The 19,920-nt window shown below is 45.9% G+C and overlaps 1 protein-coding gene across 2 annotated transcripts in view; it reads left to right on the top strand.

The window, feature by feature from the left end:
- Positions 1-19,543, top strand: part of MTMR6 (myotubularin related protein 6) — a 592,867-nt gene extending 573,324 nt beyond the window's left edge. Inside the window, exon 14 of one of the 2 annotated variants that reach the window (XM_085621607.1) lies at positions 18,719-19,543. In XM_085621607.1, the coding sequence (XP_085477733.1) occupies positions 18,719-18,991 (273 nt within the window). In that variant the 3' untranslated portion in view covers positions 18,992-19,543. The remainder of the gene's footprint in view (positions 1-18,718) is intronic. The other variant, XM_085621606.1, reaches the window with a different exon arrangement.
- The last annotated feature ends 377 nt before the right edge of the window (positions 19,544-19,920 follow it).

Genomic DNA, 19,920 nt, shown 5'->3' with positions numbered 1-19,920 from the left:
CTGCCATGTCTAGCCGCCCCAACATATGTCGACTGTATGCAGCTGGCTGAGTTGTTACGCTGAGAAAGGAGTGGTTTTTGGCTGTCATGTTCCTAAACCAGTTTTGGAGGGATTGTATGAAGAAAGTGTTGGCGTGTGTATAGAATTTGTGGAAGGATAACCATTTTGAATAGTGCTACCCTTCAGAATATGTTCAGCGAGAGTCTGAACCATATGGCAAGGGCCGTCGACAGCTTAGATTCTAGTGGGGTCAAGTTCAGACTCAGCGCAAGGTTTGACTCTTGGTCAATAAATGTACCCAAATATTTGAAGCTCAGTCTGTGGATTGGCAATTGTACCTGCCAGTCCACCGCACTCGGGTGCCCTTTAGTGGCTATCAAGAAAGACTTAGTCCAACTGACCTGCAAGACAGATGCCTCTCCATATAGGGCAAGCATCTGGAGAAGTCAGGGATGCTTCAGGAAGGGTTGTTCCAGAAACAGGAGAACATAGTCTGTGTAGAAAGCTATGCGGTTCTATACCGCCAGCCCCCAGTCAAAGCACCACACCTGAGCGTCACATCGGACCCATGTTACCAGCAGCTCTATGGGAGTGAATAACAGAGGGGACAGTAGTCATCCTTGTTGGGTACCCTGCCCAACTGGCAAGGGATCCAAGAGGGTACTGTTAATTCGGACCTGTGTTCTTGGACATGAGTACAAGATCATGGAATGTGAGCAGAATCTCGGTCTAAAGCCCATTTGTTTAAGGATATCTTCCATGAAGACCCAATCAACACAATTGAAAGCCTTCTCAACATTTTCATTATCTTAGGGAGCTGGAAAAGTTAATGCAAGTAGGGAGTGAGCTTCAAATCCTAAGTGTGTTGCCAGAAACGAAGGGCTGTATCGTAGAACTATTCTCATACTTGGGAATTTCTAGCCAGAAGTTAGATTTGCTTCTTGACGATCTCTTCCTTGTCTCAGATGATCAGTTATTCTGGATTGCCCAGACTTAAAAGCTTATACATGCAGCAGGTTGTATTGTGAGTAGCAAAGGGGTAGCCGCTTCAGTTAGGTCAAAACTAATAAAATATGGTCACATTTGTTTTTAGGTTCGTATATATGGCCTGTGGAGCGAAGTGAAAGATCATTTTGATAGATGTAAGTTGGACCTTAGGTAGATCAGGGAGTTATGCATCCTCATCTTCAGTCATAGACAGACCATTCCTTGGACTAGGATCTTTTCTTGGGCTAACCTGTCTGACGTTTTCAATGTGTATAAACAGATGCTTGGCTCTAATGGCAATGGAGTTGGTATGTGCATCTATATTTAGTTCTATAATATAAGCAAAACCGGCAAGTTGTTTGACTAGCTGTAGTTAATAATTCTGAATTCTCTGTAGTTTAACCAGACTGCAAGGCGAAAGGCCTAAGTATAATCTATTCCAGTAGTTGAGAACAAATGCTCCTGATGCAGCATTTACCCAGAAATTATCACCAACCCAGGGTCCGGGTCACTCCGGTGGGGCTCATAACACCGAAGTACACGCACCCAGTCACACACTTTTCCCCAGACCCTTGCAAATAAAAACTACAAAGGGTTGCCTGAATTCTCTCCTATCGCGGGATACCTTTAAGCACAGATTTTAACACCAACATTTGTTTTCATCACATAATTTTACTAACTAATCTATGCACCAATGTACCCCGCTAATTAGGTCGATGGACCAATTAGTTGAGCACGTTGATGGTGATTGTCAAGACCAGCTTAACATCACTACAACAATACATTGAGTTGCATAATTAATTAACTCAAAAGAATCACAAACACCTGAAATCATTGAAGAGATTTTATATAATTAATTTGCATAAAAGAAAATTATCATTTATTCTCTCACTATTCTCACTGAGCCATTTATTCCGGAAATAAATCAAGAAACTGTTTAATAAAAGTCATGAAGAGAAAAATGTAGGTTTACATTAATTTCATTATTCTCAAAATGGTTAAAAATCAATCCCTGATCATGTAACTGACAGAGGGTTCACCATGAAGAATCAGTGAACCATAGTTAAAAACATGCATTTAATTCTAAAGATTTACTGCACTAAAACCTTCCTACAAAGCACTAAATCCCCAACTTACTTATTAACCCTGGCCTCCTCGACGACTTCTCTCACCCAGGCTAGTGTCCCGCAACGATCTCAAACCTACAGGGGTCATCAGTGCGCATTCTGGCATAGTTTCAGTCTGCAAACAGCTTCTCTGCAAACAGCTTCTCTCTCAGCTTCTCTGACACTCCCAATTGTGGTCTGATATTTATACTGTGTTTGCTGGCTCTCTACCCTCAAATGTTTCAACTTTTGCCGTTTCCCTTGCTCTGATTGGTCATGACAGTGCAGTTCTTAGCTCCCAGGATGTCCGTGAATAACTTTGTTTGACAAGCTGATAGATACAAATTCAACTGTCCCACAATTCATTAGCAGGCATTCAAATGTCAGTCAGTCAGTCAAAAAGCTTTTAATATCGGTAAAAAACCCATAAAAAGACATAAATACAAGTTTGCAATAAAAAAAAGAGCACAATTAGAGCTAAAAACATATATATTTAAAAGAATCATACTTTGTAGTCCTAACACATAAGAGATCCATATCGAAGATGGAGTAGGATCATAGGATTTCGTTAGATACATTAAGTAAGCACAGCGCTCCTAAAGGGCAATCCCAAATTATGAAATATATAGACAACATGAGTTAGTGTTTGAGCTACTGCAGAAACAGTAGTTTGAGGACTTTCAGATTTTAATTTTTTGCACCTCGTGTACCACATAGACAAAAGAAATCTAGCAGTCGCAAACACTATTAGGGGGGTGGTATCATATTTGAGAAATCTAAATGCCTCCCTATAGTCCTTAAGCCCCCTGGACTTGCAAAGTCGAATGATCCATTTGGCTCTTGCCTTACCATTGAAGGGACAAAAGAGCAGGACATGCAAATCTGTCTCTCTACTACACGCACAACATGGGCAGGAACTCGTGGAATGTAATGCATTTGACCACTTATATGTTACGTCCCTAAGAGGCAGTGAACCATATCTAAAGTGTATATATAATTTCTTGGCCAAGGGAGGCTGGATATCATCCAAGAATTTCTCAAAAAAAGGATGGGCTGTGATATTCCAAAAGGTATCAGTCAGCCTACCTGTGGAAGAATTTGTTATTATATATTCCATGCGGTAGCGCTTAAGGGCCGTGCTCAGAGATTTTACAGGGCACAGGTCTCCTCAGGGGACGACCACATATCCCTCCTACCTAAAACATGACAAAGTCGCTTGATGTGATTTAGCCATTGAATTTTCCCCATGCTCCCCCCGGACATAAGATCCCCTAAATCCTCCCTGTAGCTGGAGAGCTCAGGGGTCGACCATAAGCGTCTCCAATACAGGAGGGGGCGATTTGCAACCAACTTCTGAATAGGAGCCAAGCCCAATCCAACCGAAGGGGTGTCAGGGGCGTACTCATAGGGAGTCTCAGTAGACGCCTGATAAAACTATTCTCAGTGCGAGATAAAGGGGCAACACTGACGTGACCCCATAACTCTGCACCGTAGAGTGCTCCCCCTCTCTCCTGGGTTTTATAGATTTCCATGGGCGGACTCAACAGCTTAGAGGAGGTATCATTAAATACCTTTAGGATACCACCAGTTGATTGTGCCAACTTCAAGTTAGCCTTAACCATATGGGATCCCCAATCCATTCGATCATTTAATGTAATCCCCAGGTAATCGAAGGTGGTTACTCGGTCCAGAGCCGTTCCATCCAGGTGAGGGAGGGGACAATTGGCTAAGTTGGTGTTATAGTCCATGAACTTAGATTTAGAGAGATTAATCTCCAAGTTCCTCAGTCTACAAAAGGAGCAAAAAGCCTCTAATGTGCGCTGAATACCTGTGGATGATTTTGACAATAGAAGGGTATCATCAGCGAACATTAGGGCGGGTATCTTCCGCCCCGCTAAACTTGGAGAATCCAGATCTCTTGCTCCATATAGATGGTCTATCAACCCGTTTAGGAAGAGCGAGAAGAGCGTGGGGGCCAGAACGCACCCCTGCCTTACTCCCTTTTCCACCGGGAACAGAGCTGACAGTTCCCCACACCTTCCAAATCTCACCCTTGCGTATGTACCTTGGTGCATACGTTTAAATAGATGGCACAGGTAGGCCGGAACACCCATCTCCAACAGGATTGCCCAGAGTTTATCCCATTCGACCAGGTCAAATGCGGACGAAGGTCCACAAAAATCAAATACAAACTACCTGCCCCAATAGTGACCGTCTTCCAGTAGACCAACTGTAATCTGAATAGTTGGTCTATGGTGGATACTTTTGCACGGAAGCCCGCTTGAAGGGAGGTTAGGGTGTGATGTTCGTCCATCCAGGTCTGCAACCTAGACAAAAGAAAGTGGGCAAATAATTTCTGGAGGACGTCAATCAAACTAATGGGGCGGTAATTGGCCGGGTCGAGAGGGGAAGCTTTTTTGTGGATTGGGATAATTTCAGCTCCCAGCCAAGTAGTAGGGATCTCCAAGCCCTGAAGAATGGCGTTAAAATAAACCCAAATGTAGGGAGCCCAGACCTTTTGTTCACTAAGATATAGGTCGCCCGGGATCCTATCGAGGCCTGGGGCTTTCCCTAAAGAAACTTTTAAGGGCCGCCTGGACTTCAAGGAGAGAGCAGGGTGGGCAGGCAAGGCACGGGGCCTCCAGGTGTGCTGGTACACATGTGCTTGTTGGAATCACTGAAACTACTCGGGATGCAGGGTTACTAAGAGAATAAAGAGGTTTGAAGTGGTCCAGCCAGACCTCTTCACTAAGGTTAGGTTTAATGGCCGACATCCCTTCAGCCGACCCCACTTGGACAAGGTTCCAAAAGGACCTAAAGTCACGATTTTCCAGAGCTGCTTTGATACTTTCCCACCTTGAGGCCTCCCACTCTAGCCTAGCCTCCTTTATCAAGGTTTTGTAGGTTTCCCTGGCATTTCTAATACTTGACTGGGACCCTGATTTTACCTCCTTGAGCAAGATATTTTTAGCCAGCCTACAGTTTTTATTAAACCAGGGATCACGCTTATTTACCCTTTGCCTTTCAATCTTAGTAGTAGAAAAATAACCGATCAGGGAGCCAAAAAGCTTCTTGTGAATGCACTGCAATCCCTGTAGATAGAGATGGGAGGGATCGCCATTAGAGCTCAAGAGGTGAAGAACCTCTGTTAGGGACTGTACGACATAAGAATATAACTCCGCTAACTTGTTGGGTGCTAATGTGATCTTCGCCCACCTGATTCGTCTACCCCCTGCTGCTCTAACCAAGTTCGAGTTACTGCTAATCTCAGCACCCCCAGTTTCTTTACGATGGCCCAGAGTATTAGATAATTCTAGTGACAATAAGTTATGGTCACTGTCATCCCTTTGGAAGACATGAAAGGTTCTCAATCTGGCCCAGAATTCTACATTTACCAGGATATAATCTATGGTCGTAGTTTTCCCTGGTCTGTTAAAGGTGCATAAACCCGGAACGTCTGGGGGGAGTCTGCCATTACAAGCCCTTAAAGAATGTGAAACTACCAACTTATTGATTGCAAGGGCCAAAGGCAGTAAGCGCTTTTCAGGATACATAGTGCAGTCCGGGATCAGCCAATTTTCATCCTCGTCCGAGGTTACCGCAGGGATCCCCATAAGCGGTTCAAAGTGGCAATTGAGATCGGCACCAATGATTTCATGATATGACGAGGGAAAGGAATGGAGGAGAACCTCTAAGGCGTCCAAGATTGATAGACCGAACTGAAGCGGTTGGGGACGTAAATAAACGTTAATCACTGCCAATGATAAGCCATCCTGGAAGTCGAGTATAATACATAGGATGTCCGGGCAATGAGAGTCTATTTTCTTAACTGAGCAACCTAAGTGGGAAGCCACCCATATGCATAACCCCCCGAGGGTCTTCCCCTGGGTCCCTGCACTGCTGGAGAATAGAAAGACGCATATCCTACCCTCACTGGGGCAGATAATAACCAAGTCTCTTGGAACAGACATAAGTCATAGCGATCCATCAGCTCACCCCATTCCGGATTATGCAGCTTAGGCCCTAACCCTGCTATGTTCCAAGACGCGATTAGTGGTCTACGTAACACCACGTGGGCAGGGGAACCCTCAAGGGGTTGGGACGCGCTAAGAGGTGGAGAAGCTGTATGTATGCGGGTGACCAGCTCCTGTTTACCACCTGTAAGGCCAAAGTTTTGGGAAGATGGGGGTATAGTTCCCCTACCCACCTTGGTACCGATGACCTGCTCAAGGCACCCCTCCTCTATCCTCAAACCCTCCACAGCGTGACTCCGAGACCGCTGCGGAACCGTTCCGGCTGGACGCGATGGTGATAGTGGTCATTCTATATTGCTCAGTGCACTGTATCTATTGCTCACTGAGATGTTATAGTCAGGTTCAATTGCACCATAATGGGGGAGAAATTATTGTAACATTCCCGGTATAAGAAATCGAGAATAAAATACCCCAGGTGACAAGTGTTGATGGTGCCCCTCTTCGAAGGCCCTCCATTTGCTAGTATGTGTCCAGCTACTCTAGGATCCCTAAAGTTGACAATTACACAGTCGCCACAAATATCTTTGGGTCTAGTCCCCAACCAACTGACTCTTCGCACAAATAGGATCTCCCTCAGGCCGGCACCCCTTAAAGGTCTATGTCTTCTTAACCAAAAGGTGGTTTTATTCTTTAACTCCTGGAAGGTTTCCCCTCGGTCACTATCCAGTGGAGGTACTCCCATAAGCACCACCACATACGGTGACGCTTCTGGGGGTAACTGAGGACGGGGAGGAGATTTGGGTGTACCGTTTGCATCAGATTTCCGGGGAAGATTGTGTAGAGGCCTACCCGATTCTAGGCTCTGAGTTTTTGAAATAATAGATGGACCAGACTGATTCTCCCCCGATACGGCTGAAGACAGTTTGGAGCCAGTAGATTGACCAAAACCAGTCAGAACTACCAAAGGGTTCGGCATATTTTGAGAAGCCGAGACATGCGTACAGATGTCAGGGCAAATACTTGCACCTTGAGTTGGACCTTTGATGGCAGACTTGGTTACTGCTTCAGCCCCTACAATAACAGGATTCCCCGTCGGAAGGCTAGACTGAGATCTCCCTGGGCCTTTATTGTTGATCAATGAGGCTAATCTATCAATCCTGGAAGTCAAAGGTGTTCTAAATGTGACTGGAGATCAATTATCAGATGGGTAGCCCAAACAGGAGGAACTATAATAGAAGATGGAGGGCCCGGGTCGGACTGCACATAAACAGGTGTTGATGCTGTTCTCTTAGCCGATTTTTAACCAGTTTTACATTTTTAGTTCTAGCATGGGGTTTAAAGGGCTTTGTACATGCCGACGGAGAAGAAGATGGAGCAACCTCTATTAAAAGATTTTCATCAGGCTCAGTCTGAGCACAAGGAAGATCAGAAAAAGAGGGCATGTGAAAAGACATAAATTCAGCGGGGTTAGCTGTGGCTACAGAGCTATCGCCCACAGATGTAAAAAGGGGCATAGCGGGGGTAATTGAAAGACGCCTTTCAGTATTTTCTGTGGCTGTTGCCACTACCCCTATTGTTTTTTGTAGCATTTTGTCAATGGCTGTATGGGTCAGGAGCGATTGGGTCATTGCTGCTAATTGTCTAGTCATTGGGCGGGCAGCAGAGGGCTTACTATTTTTGCCCTTGCTGCTCATTGTAAAGGGTTAAACAAAACTATCTACGAATGATGATAAAATCTCATACACAGATTGAACTAATCGATTGAGATTAGCAGAATAAACAATAATAACAAAATATGGCCCCACAGGGGCACTTCTCATAATGATAAACAAGTATCAGGGCAAGAATTCACTGGTTACAATGTATTATGGAAATTACCACAAATGTCGGGGGTCCATAGCTCGTTTAGTCTCTACCATCAAGTCCAAGAGGGGTGCCCCAGCCCAGCCTCCTGCAGCCCCTGACGGCCACAGACGGACCCGCCCTTGTCCCGGGCTTCTCCCGGCGCGTCCCGCGGGACGAGGATCCAAACAGTCCTTTATGCGCCTCCTGGCGCTTACGGATGGCGTTTGCGGCGTCCTCGCCGCAGTCAGGGTTGATGGGAGATGTAGTCCCAGTGTGGCGGAGCCAAGCCCGGCCAAGGAAAGCGGCGGAGCAAAGCCCGGCCCGGAATTCAGCCCCAAGCAGGAAGCAGCTGCAGGTAAGCCAGGGATCACAGGTGGAGGCTCGGCGGAGTCAAACCCGGCCAAGCAGAGCGGCGGAGCAGAGCCCGGCCAGCGGTTCAGCCCCCAGCAAGATAGAAGGATCACAAGGAACTCGGCCCCAAACAGTCCTTTATGTGCCTCCTGGCGCTTACGGATGGCGTTTGCGGCGTCATCGCCGCAGTCAGGGTTGATGGGAGATGTAGTCCCAGTGTGGCGGAGCCAAGCCCGGCCAAGGAAAGCGGCGGAGCAAAGCCCGGCCCGGAATTCAGCCCCAAGCAGGAAGCAGCTGCAGGTAAGCCAGGGATCACAGGTGGAGGCTCGGCGGAGTCAAACCCGGCCAAGCAGAGCGGCAGAGCCGAGCCCGGCCAGCGGTTCAGCCCCCAGCAAGATAGAAGGATCACCACTCAGGTCAGGGAGACCACCAGGAGTTCAGGAAGACTCCTCAAAGTGAAGGATATCACAGCGAGCTCGAGGAGAGCTCTTGCAGCTCACTGGAATTGCATTGAGATTCATTGAGACCCCCTTAGAGGAAGGGACCCCCTTGAGTTCCGGGAGACCCCCTCTAGTCACGGGAGGCAGCCGGCAGCCAGTGGGCCGTCTGCAGCTCCGTCCGCACACACAAGGAAGTGGCTACGTTTCTGGAAGAGGAAAGGGGAAGTGAAGCGCTCGGAGACAGAAGTGAACTCATGCCGCAGACGGACGCCGGCCGGGCTGGGTTCGTGTCGACTGCTCAGAGTCCGCAAACTGACTCCCCTCAGAGACCCTTCCCGCCTCCGCCGCGTGACCGGACTGCGTTCCCCGACCCCAGCCGTCAGGTGAGTGCGTGCGCTCCTTTCCACTGCGCATTCAAATGTTCATTGGCAAGGATTCAACTGTTCATTGTCAGGGATTCAGCTGTTTCCATGTGGTCATTCTTTGGCAGGCATTCGACTGTTCTCTTTGGCAGGCATTCAGCTGTTCTCGTGCAATCATTCTGTCTCTCAGCCACTCGCCGGCATTCACACCAAATGGCCTCGAACATAGTCAGCTGGAGTTGCAAAGTTCAGTGGAGCATGCACGAGGTTCTTCCAGCCAGATGATGCAAGCATCCTCTAATGTGCAGAACCGGGAAAACAAAGCCATTTTGAAACTGGCCACCAGCCAAAACTACAATAAACACACACAAAGAGAATGTAAATACACAGAAAATAAGTGTTTTCTGTCCCCCCCCACCCACCAGTGCTAATATTTATCCCCTAAAACTATTACCTAGAGGAAAAGCATCACACTGCAAGCCATTAAAATGAAGCAAAAGCAGCATGTAATGCACAATGCACACTACAACATAGACATGCACTATTACACTACTTAAATGTGCAAAATAGATTAAACATGCGTTGTACACCATTAATTAATATGTTAATCAAACCTGTTAATGCAGAGCATTTCCCACATGTAATATGTGTGTTTGGTTAATACACAGCAATCAAAATTAACCCCTTCCATGCGGGGCGGATTCCCCCGCTGTGCGTTCCGTCATGAGCTGTGCTCATGACGGAACGGTTCCGTCATGAGCACAGCTCAACCGACGCTCATGACGGAACCGTTCCGTCATGAGCGTCGAAGGGGTTAATATATTACTTTGTTATGGGGGTGATTGGTCTGAACGGGGTACACACAAAATCTTCTGTACTTCGCTCCATCACCCCCATGACTTCGGAAAGCATAGCATTAGGAAATTAAGATAAGATTTGTTATTGTGTTTTAAGTGAGAGCTGAACACTGCATTAATCACTGGCTCAAATAAAAGTTGTTGATGGATGACAAGTCAAGTTTCCGAACTTTGGTGACTGGTATTGAAAGATAGGCCTTTAATTAGAAGATCATTTCAGATCAGTTCAGATGTTAATTACTAATGATGAATACTTTCATCTAAGTGCCTAGTTTCAGAAAACTGTTCGACATTCATAGCTAGACCAGTTCCACGACACAACACCACTCTGAGCTCGATTAACAGTTCCCTTTTTTCCAGACTACCCCCTCCTCGGCTGCTCAAAGACTCTTCCAGGAGCTACTCTGTACCTCTTCTGGCACAAGACAGAGCTACCATCTCCTGTGTGACCAAAATGTCACAAGAAACAACAGTTTGCGCTTATGCAGCCTGTTGTGAGACTGGCTTAGCCTCACAAAGGAAATAACGCTATGTCCCTCTGTGAACCTGTGAGCAAAAAAAAATTTTGTTCGTGTTCCAAAATAGCTTGAGGTCCATTGTTGGTCAGTCATCTCACAGGACTATGAGAAGAGTGCTGCTAAATATTTCCATGTGTACTGCCTCTTGCTGACAAGTGCAAAGGTACTTGTGATTAACAGGATCTATGCAAAGTATGTTAAAGCGTTTGAGCAAACAATGCACCTAAGCATAGGGAAAATGTACGTTCGAGGCATATGAGCTGCAGATTACACACTTTTGCATAGATCGCCATCTGGTGTTGGGCCCGGATGTTTGCAGTTTGTTTTTCCTCTTGGAAAGTCTTTGGAAGTCACAAGGTCAGTGACTCCTCCCTTGGTTCGTATTGCGCATGGGCTTCGGCTCCATCCTCAGATTGTTTTTTTCCGCCATCGGGCTCGGATGTAATACTTCACGCTCCGGTTCCGAACATTTCCAGTTCGACGATCGAAGCGGAATCTTCGCTCATCGCGGTATTGTTCAGATCCTGATCTCCTCAATCACCTTCTCTTCCACACATCTTCGATTCCAGTCGTCGACGGCGGCCTTCGGGCCTATCCAAGCTCCGGTCCCGGCTGATGGAAAGAACTCCATTCAAGAAGTGCCCTCGATGCGGGTCCAAATTCCCACACACCGATCTTCATGAGGTGTGCAACCTCTGCCTCTCCCCTGAACACGAGGCTCGAGACTGTCCCGCCTGCAAGTCTTTCAGATCGAAAAAGACTATTCGAGATCGAAGGGCCAGACGAAACATGGCGCACTCCTCGACCTCCGTTCCAGTCGACATCTTCGGGGACGATGTCGTAGCTCCGGGACAGCAGCACACCGAAGAGGACCTCGTCAGTGCTTCCGAAGCCGACGACTCGGATGTGGAGGACATCACCCCGGCGCAGAGGGTCATGAGTACTACACCCCCTCCCACACCCGCGCCAACACCTAAAAAGGCTTCAGTCACGCCTTCGCCTCCGGGCCTAGAAAAGACCAAAGACACTGCTTCGAACACCCCACCTTCGTGCCCGGTGAAGAAGCCTAATAAGCCTTCCGGCGGCTCAGACTCAGGCTCAAGCCAGCCTGCCAGCGGTGCTGATAAACACACTTCGGCACCGAAAAAGAGACCGGCCTCCACCTCGACACCGAGCTCCGCACCAAAGCCCTCGGTGTCGAAACCCAGCCTTTCGGTACCGACCAAACAACATAAGGCCCTCGGCACCGACACTCCCGCGCCGAAGCCTACCTCGGCGCCGACCAAAAAACCGGAGGTTCCAAAAAAGCACGGCACGGACAAGCCTAAAAAGTCATCACCCCGAAACCTTCGGCGCCAACGGAACAAACACTGTCTCAGGAACTGTTTACACCGGATCCCTTGCAAAAGACACTTACCAAGGATCCAAAAACTGGACATTTGGCACTTTCTTCTAAAAAGAGTCATTTGGACAAACCAGCTCCGCCTCCACCTCCAAAGAGGAAAGACTGTGCTACCTCCCATTTCAGAGTGCCTTCCCCACCTCCTCCACCCTCTCCACCTCCGCCCCCTCCGCCTTCTCCACCCCTGCCTCATCGCTCTCCGACCCCGTCTCCAGACCATGATGATCAGGCGGACCCATACTACGATCCAGGGGATGTGCCACAAGAACCCACCCCTACAGGATCCCCCGACCCATGGGACAATTATAATAATCCAGACATTCCAGATGTCCCACAAGATGACCTTTATCCATCCATGCCATCTCCACCAGAGGACTCATTAGGTTTTCACCACCTACTTCAGAGGGCGGCACATTATCACGGGGTAGAGCTACACACTGACCCGGTAGAGGAAGATTTCCTCCTCGACACCTTTGATACCGCACATAGGTCTACTTCCATACTACCTATGCTCAAGGGGGGGTAATAAAACATGCGCCAGAGGTTTTTAAAGACCCAGTCAGGGCTAGGGTCATTAACCCATGCATAGAAAAAAAGTATAAAGCTGCCCCCACAGATCCTGCCTACATCAAAGGGCCAGCGCCACTGGATTCCCTAGTAGTCTCCACAGCACGGAAAAGGTCAAACTTCCAGGCGTCAGGCGAAGCACCACCACCTGATAAGGAGTCAAAGCTACTGGACGCGTCAGGAAAGCGCACTGCGTCACAGGCAGCCAATATGTGGCGTATCACCAACACTCAAGCGCTATTGGCCAGATACGACAGAGCGCATTATTATGAACTAGAAACCATCATGCACCATCTCCCAGAAAAATACAAAATAGGGCCAATGAATTAATTCAAGAGGGTAAGACCATAACTAACACCTCTATACGCTGTGCCTTAGACGCAGCAGACACAGCCTCCAGGGCCATTAACACTAGCGTTCTCCTCCGTCGCCATGCTTGGCTGAGAGTTTCAGGGTTTAAACCTGAGGTGCAGGCCTCCATATTAAATCATCCATTTGATCAAGAACATCTATTCGGTCCAAAGGTAGATGAGGCCCTTGAGAAGATGAAGAAGGACACAGATACGGCAAAATCTATGGGAGCCTTGCAGTCACACCCTCCAAGGCGCTCCTTTCGCCGCTCTTCCGTTCGGGGCACAGCCAGAGGCTACTCCTCAGATAGCGCGTCCACGTCCTACAAATCCCCTGCTCAATCCACCTTCACAAGGGGTTATCAAAGAGGTGGAAATAGAGGCAATAACAATAAAGGCAGAGGCAAAACAAATACCGCCCGCTCTGCCACACCGCCTACCCAATGACTTCCCCCTGCTCCCTCCAGACCATCCCACTCCGGTCGGGGGCAGGCTACAAAATTTCCTTCACGTCTGGGAGACCATCACCTCAGACAGATGGGTGACCCAAATTATTCGTTCAGGGTACTGCCTAGAATTGACATCTACCTCCCAAACATTCCACCCAGGCAACGCCCAATGTCACAAGAACATTCCACGTTACTAAAACAGGAGGTAATCTCCCTTCTACAAAAACAGGCGATAGAACAAGTCCCCGCCAGTCAACAAAATTTAGGAGTCTACTCCCTATATTTTCTGATACCAAAAAGAGACGAGACTCTGCGACCTATCTTAGATCTCCGGCCTCTAAACACATGCATACATTCGGACCATTTTCACATGGTAACACTTCAGCAGGTACTTCCGCTCCTCTCCCAGAACGACTTTCTCACCACACTGGACTTGAAAGACGCATACTTTCACATTCCGGTACACCATGCTCACAGAAAGTACCTCAGATTTGTAGTGGACGGGCAACACTACCAGTTCAAGGTGCTCCCATTCGGGGTCACAACAGCACCAAGGGTATTCACCAAGTGCCTAGCGGTAGTGGCGGCACACCTCAGAAGACAGCACATTCACGTTTTCCCATATTTGGACGACTGGCTAATAAAAGCAGCGTCCTACAACCAATGTGTACATCACACCGCCACTACAATCCAACTACTTCACCAGCTAGGTTTCACAGTGAACCACCAAAAGTCCCAGCTAATACCATCCCACACAAAGCAATACCTCGGTGCCACCATAGACACCTCAAAAGCCATAGCCTACCCCAATCCTGTCAGGATTGCAAGCATTCAGGCTTTGTGTCAAAGATTCATACCTCAACACTCTCTCCCAGCAAGAGTGTTTATGCAACTAATAGGGATGATGGCCTCTTGCATCTTCATAGTGCCTCATGCAAGACTCCAGATGCGTTCACTCCAAGAGAGCTCAGCGCGCCAATGGAACCAGGCCCAGGGGCAACTGACAGATCTGGTGTTGGTAGACGGTCGCACCCATCGCTCTCTGCAGTGGTGGAACACCACAAATCTTTCCAGAGGTCGACCGTTCCTGGACCCGGTTCCACAAATAATCCTAACAACGGACGCATCGCTCTCCGGCTGGGGAGCTCATCTACTACACCTCACAGTGCAGGGCACATGGACGCCGCAACAAAAGTTATGCCACATCAACCATCTGGCGTTACTGGCAATCTTTCTAGCCCTAAAATCCTTTCAGACACAGGTTTTAGGCAAGGCCGTCCTTATTCGCACAGACAACATGACGGCCATGTACTACATTCAAAAACAAGGCGGCACACCCTCTCCACAGCTCTCTCAACTAGCGCAGAGCATATGGAGATGGGCAATTCCACACAAAATCTTTCTCCTAGCCCAACATGTCCCAGGAGTCCAAAACACCATGGCAGATCTGCTCAGCAGACAAACGCACCAGATCCACGAGTGGGAACTTCACCCGCAGGTTCTTCACCCGTTCTTTCAGATGTGGGGGCATCCACACATAGACCTCTTCGCCACCCACGAAAACAAAAAATGCCCAAGCTTCGCTGCCAGATACCCACACCCATTGTCCAAAGGCAATGCGATATGGATGAACTGGTCAGACAAATTTGCGTACGCCTTTCCACCAATTACATTAGTGGTGCAAAAGCTACAACAGCACTCCCTCACACTGATTCTAGTAGCTCCGACATGGGCCAGACAACCGTGGTACACCACGCTGCTGGAACTCTCGGTAGTGCCACACCAAAAGTTACACCTCTCACCATGCCTCCTAACCCAGAACCATGGAGAGATCAGACACCCGGACCCAGCTCAGCTCAACCTTGCGATCTGGCTCCTGAGATCCTAGAATTCGGATACCTTAACCTTCCCCCTGACTGTATGAACATCATCAGAGAAGCTAGACGTCCTACCACTAGAGCCTACTACGCTGCAAAGTGGAAAAAATTTGTTGTTTACTGCCATGACACAATCAACCCTCTAGACGTATCTATACAGCACATCATATGCTACTTACTACATCTACAAAGGTGTAACCTAGCATATACATCCATTCGGCTACACCTCGCAGCAATTGCCGCTTACCTACAAAACAGACAGCACCTATCACTTTTCAGAGTGCCTGCCATTAAAGCCTTCATGGAGGGCCTCAAACGAATAATTCCCCCCAGAGTACCACCCTCACCTGTGTGGAACTTAAATATAGTTCTCACAAGGCTAATGGGACCGCCTTTCGAACCTTTGCATAAATGTGAACTGCAATTTCTCACATGGAAAACAGCTTTCCTTGTAGCCATCACTTCCCTTAGAAGGGTCAGTGAGATACAAGCACTTACTATACAAGAACCTTTTCTCCAAATGCACCCGAACAAGGTTGTCCTCCGTACTAACCCAAAATTCCTACCCAAAGTCATTTCCCCCTTTCATCTAAACCAATCGGTAGAATTACCGTTTTTTTTTCTCGCAACCTCAAACAGTTGCAGAAAGGGCTCTACACACACTGGATGTTAAAAGGGCCTTACTTTACTATATCCAGAGAACACAACCTTTCAGAAAGACAAAACAACTGTTTGTCTCTTTCTCTCCACCACATAAAGGCAACCCCATCTCTAAATCAGGGATAGCTAGGTGGATTGTAAAATGCATACAGATTTGCTACCACAAGGCAAAACGCATGCTATCTGTTCCCCCTAAAGCCCACTCTACACGAAAGATAGGGGCTTCTATGGCTTTTCTAGGGAACATTCCATTAGATGATATCTGCAAAGCAGCTACATGGTCAACACCGCACACTTTCACTAAACATTACTGTGTAGATGTGCAAACCAAGTAACAAGCTAGTGTGGGCCAGGCTGTACTAAAAACACTTTTTCAAACCACTGCAACAGATACCGGTGGTCGCCGCTAGGGTTGGGAACTACTATATAGTCTATGCAAAAGTGTGTAATCTGCAGCTCATATGCCTCGAACGGAATATGCTACTTACCAGTATGCATCTGTTCTTGGCATGTAGAGCTGCAGATCTACACACGCCCTCCCGCCTCCCCGGCTACCTGTATCTGTCCCAGTCTATCTTATTTAGATACAACACACATGGGTTTCTTCACTGTTATTACTACGCTCCATCTTTCCCTGTTGGCGAAAAACAATCTGAGGATGGAGCCGAAGCCCATGCGCAATACGAACCAAGGGAGGAGTCACTGACCTCGTGTCTTCCAAAGACTTTCCAAGAGGAAAAACAAACTGCAAACATCCGGGCCCAACACCAGATGGCGATCTATGCAAAAGTGTGTAGATCTGCAGCTCTACATGCCAAGAACAGATGCATACTGGTAAATAGCATATTCCTTATCATTCACAAAGTAGAATAATTGTTTATCGAAATTTGACCTCAACAAAGATCTTTTTATGCACGTTTGCCTATACACTTCAAATTTGGTTCCAATTGTAGTTTCCTATCAAATGTTACAGATTTAAGATTTTAATTTGTATTTACTGTCCATTTAAAGGTGAACTGGAGGAGTTTTTACTTCATTTCTACATCTTGTATCTACATCATATACATCTTCCTAGGCTGCAGAAAACATGCAGTTTTAAAAGCAAATTATATTTAAAGATGGAATGGAAAGTGTTTACTTCACTCCTGCATTACAAATATACACTTTGTACATATGGACAAAACCTTTGCTTATGCACAGTTGAATTATCAAAGTGATCAGTTTTGCAATTTTAGACTAAATACTGTTGTCCTTGTAAAGAGAGCACATGTACAGGTGGGCATCGTTAGGACCCTGCAGCCGAGTCAATAACATCAAATGCCCAGAGTGAAGAAATAGGGAATTGAGGGACAAATCAAAAAGATGAATATCCTGAGAGTTCCATATAAGACTTAGAAAATGGCACATGCACACATGGTTCAGATTTTGAGATGATGTACATAAGAATACTGATAACCTGGTAGTTATGGTCTAGTGGGTGCACGTGGCAGCGATGTACTAACTACTAGACGTCCATTGAGAGATGGCAAAGGAAGTGCATGATGCAAAAGCATGTGAGGCACCTTCTTGAAGAAAATGTCTCTTTTTTGTAACCAAACTCAGTGGTGCTCATTTTATCGATGTAGGAAAGATAAAAGGTTAAGTTTGGAGTTACTTTGAAGTTCCTCATATGTTTTTTTTTAATAATGTGTCGAATAAAATATCCTTTTTGGAACTAAATCATTGGTTGCCGTTTTATTGATCTCAGGAGGATAATAGTCTTAGTCATTAAACTATCAATTGGGCCAGTAAATGGGAAGAAAGCTTTTGGCTTGGACCACATTTATAGAGGCAATCATTTAATCTCCAGTCCAATGGTACCACCAAACTCCCCCCGTTTTTCTGAACTTACCACTTCTAGATATTTGATGTGCACATTGTAACTTAAATGAAAGCTTGTAAGTAACAGTATTTCCAATGTTTTACTGTTTCAGCTTGAGCAGGTATATGTTGTGCCTGAACATACATGCTACTTTCTAAGTAAGTGTACTGTATGTTTTTATCAAGATCTGCCTAGGTTTATGAATGATGTAGATTCTAAAATGATCAAGTATTGAACGCAAAAATCGGCCTGTAATCTCTTACTCATAGGGGGCGCCAACGACTAGGAGCAAGAGTGGTGTAGTCCTGATTGGACCGTCACTTACTCTATTTAGATAAAATTCACATGAATTTGCCGGAGCATTCTCTTAAGAATGACAAACAAAGGTTGGCGTTTCAAGGCAAAGGGGGTCTCATAGTTACAGAAATCCACACCCCTTTATAGGGATTTAGACAAAGACCTGCATACATTCTGTGGGAATACAGGGTTCTCAGGATTTGCATCAATCGAAACCAAGCTGTTAGAAACATTTCACTACAAAATACATTTGAGGATTCAAGCAGGATAGCCATACATTGAGATCCAGTCATCTTCTCGCAACTTTAGCTGAACTGATGCATTGTTCGAGCAAGAGCTGAAGACGATTGGATACGTCCTTGATTTAGTGCAGTGAGAAAACATCTCTGAGAACACTCTTCCTAGTTGTGTGAACATTGGCAGTACTTTATTTAGGACAGAAATCAGCAGTAGTAATCATATGGTATAACGTAAACACAATCTAATACTAGCGTAAGCCAATTCGTGGTGCTCTTTATTAACAGAAAATCAACTCTCACATTTCCTATGGAGAAGTATTTCTGTTTTTTCCACTTTGCCTTTAACTAATCTATCTTCCTGTGTTCGCCTTTGGCCTTAATTAGTCTTTCATCATGTGGCTGTGTTGATGGTCTGACCTGACAAGTTCGGAATGAAGAGTTATGTTTTTTCTGTCACCTTCCCAGCATTTTCGTTGATAGGATGTTGTTGCATTGAATGTAGTACCTGAGGCAACAGTCATTTGTGAGCTTTCGACAGCTAATAATAATTTCCTCTGATTTTCTTCCTTACTCCAGAAACTCAAGAAAGAGAAAAATAATGTGCTTGACGAAGACCCCGAATGTACAAAGGACCAATCGCTTTCTTCCAACCACACCGTTTCACCAACACTTCGGACTTCTGAATGCTTCAAGAAGGATCATCCACTTCTACCAGAAAATGAAGGCATTAGGACAATAGAGGGTAGCAACTTGTCAGATAATCGCTACACGGAGTATGCAGAGGAGTTTTCCAAAGCGGAACCTGCCGTTGTCCGCTTAGAATACGGAGTTGCAAGAATGACTTGCTGAGACTCCAACTGGAGCTTTTGAGTCTCTGCTAACTGCAACTGGTTCGTGTGAGGGTGGTCTGATGCTGATTGACCAAATTCACTTTTGTGTCTTGGTAATCCATATACTTGAGTAGAACTGCATGCTTAAAAGTAGGGATTGTGTTTGCTGTTCTATTGATGCATTAAGTAAAAGGAATGGTTAAAAAGACCACATCTGTTAAAATGGGTTTAAGTTTGCTTAGTTTAAACTTTAATTGTGAGTTAGAGGAATGCTGCCAAATAAGCATTAGATATGTATCTAATCTTGCCAGATTAAGAACGACCTAAAATGTTTTTATTGTTGCACTTGAAATGAATGTAAAGACGAATGTAAAGGTTGCAGGTTGTAATGTAAAATCTAAAACCTACCATAACTTGTGGATGGCTGCCTTGGAGGGTTGTCGGACACATGATGCAGCCTCAAGTTTTTTTACTCCCTAGAAATGTAGTTGTCCTGTACTGGAGGAAGGGCGCATTTGTGTTTAAAATCTAGATTGAATATATTAAATGGGTTATAAAAGGAAAATAGATCAGCTTATTCCATATCGTCCCTTTGTAACGTGTGTGTGTATGTGTGTGTGTATATATATATATATGTATGTATGTATATACACACAAAAATATGTTTCTGTGGAGCTCACATTTTTATATACACATACATATATGTACACGTTTGTGTATATATATACACACACACGTGTGTGTATATACATGTGTGTGTGTATATACACATACATATGTGTGTATGTATATATATATACATATATATACATATATATATATATATATATATATATATATATTGAATTATCACTCCGTGCTATCCACGCACATAAGAGATACGGCAACTTGGTAAGCTTGTTGCCAATTTTGCACTTTATTTTTTCAGTATGTGGTGCAGTCAATCAT

Source organism: Triturus cristatus, chromosome 8 (assembly GCF_964204655.1).
Source record: "Triturus cristatus chromosome 8, aTriCri1.1, whole genome shotgun sequence".
Classification (NCBI taxonomy): domain Eukaryota; kingdom Metazoa; phylum Chordata; class Amphibia; order Caudata; family Salamandridae; genus Triturus; species Triturus cristatus.
This window is presented reverse-complemented; position numbering and strand designations above follow the sequence as displayed.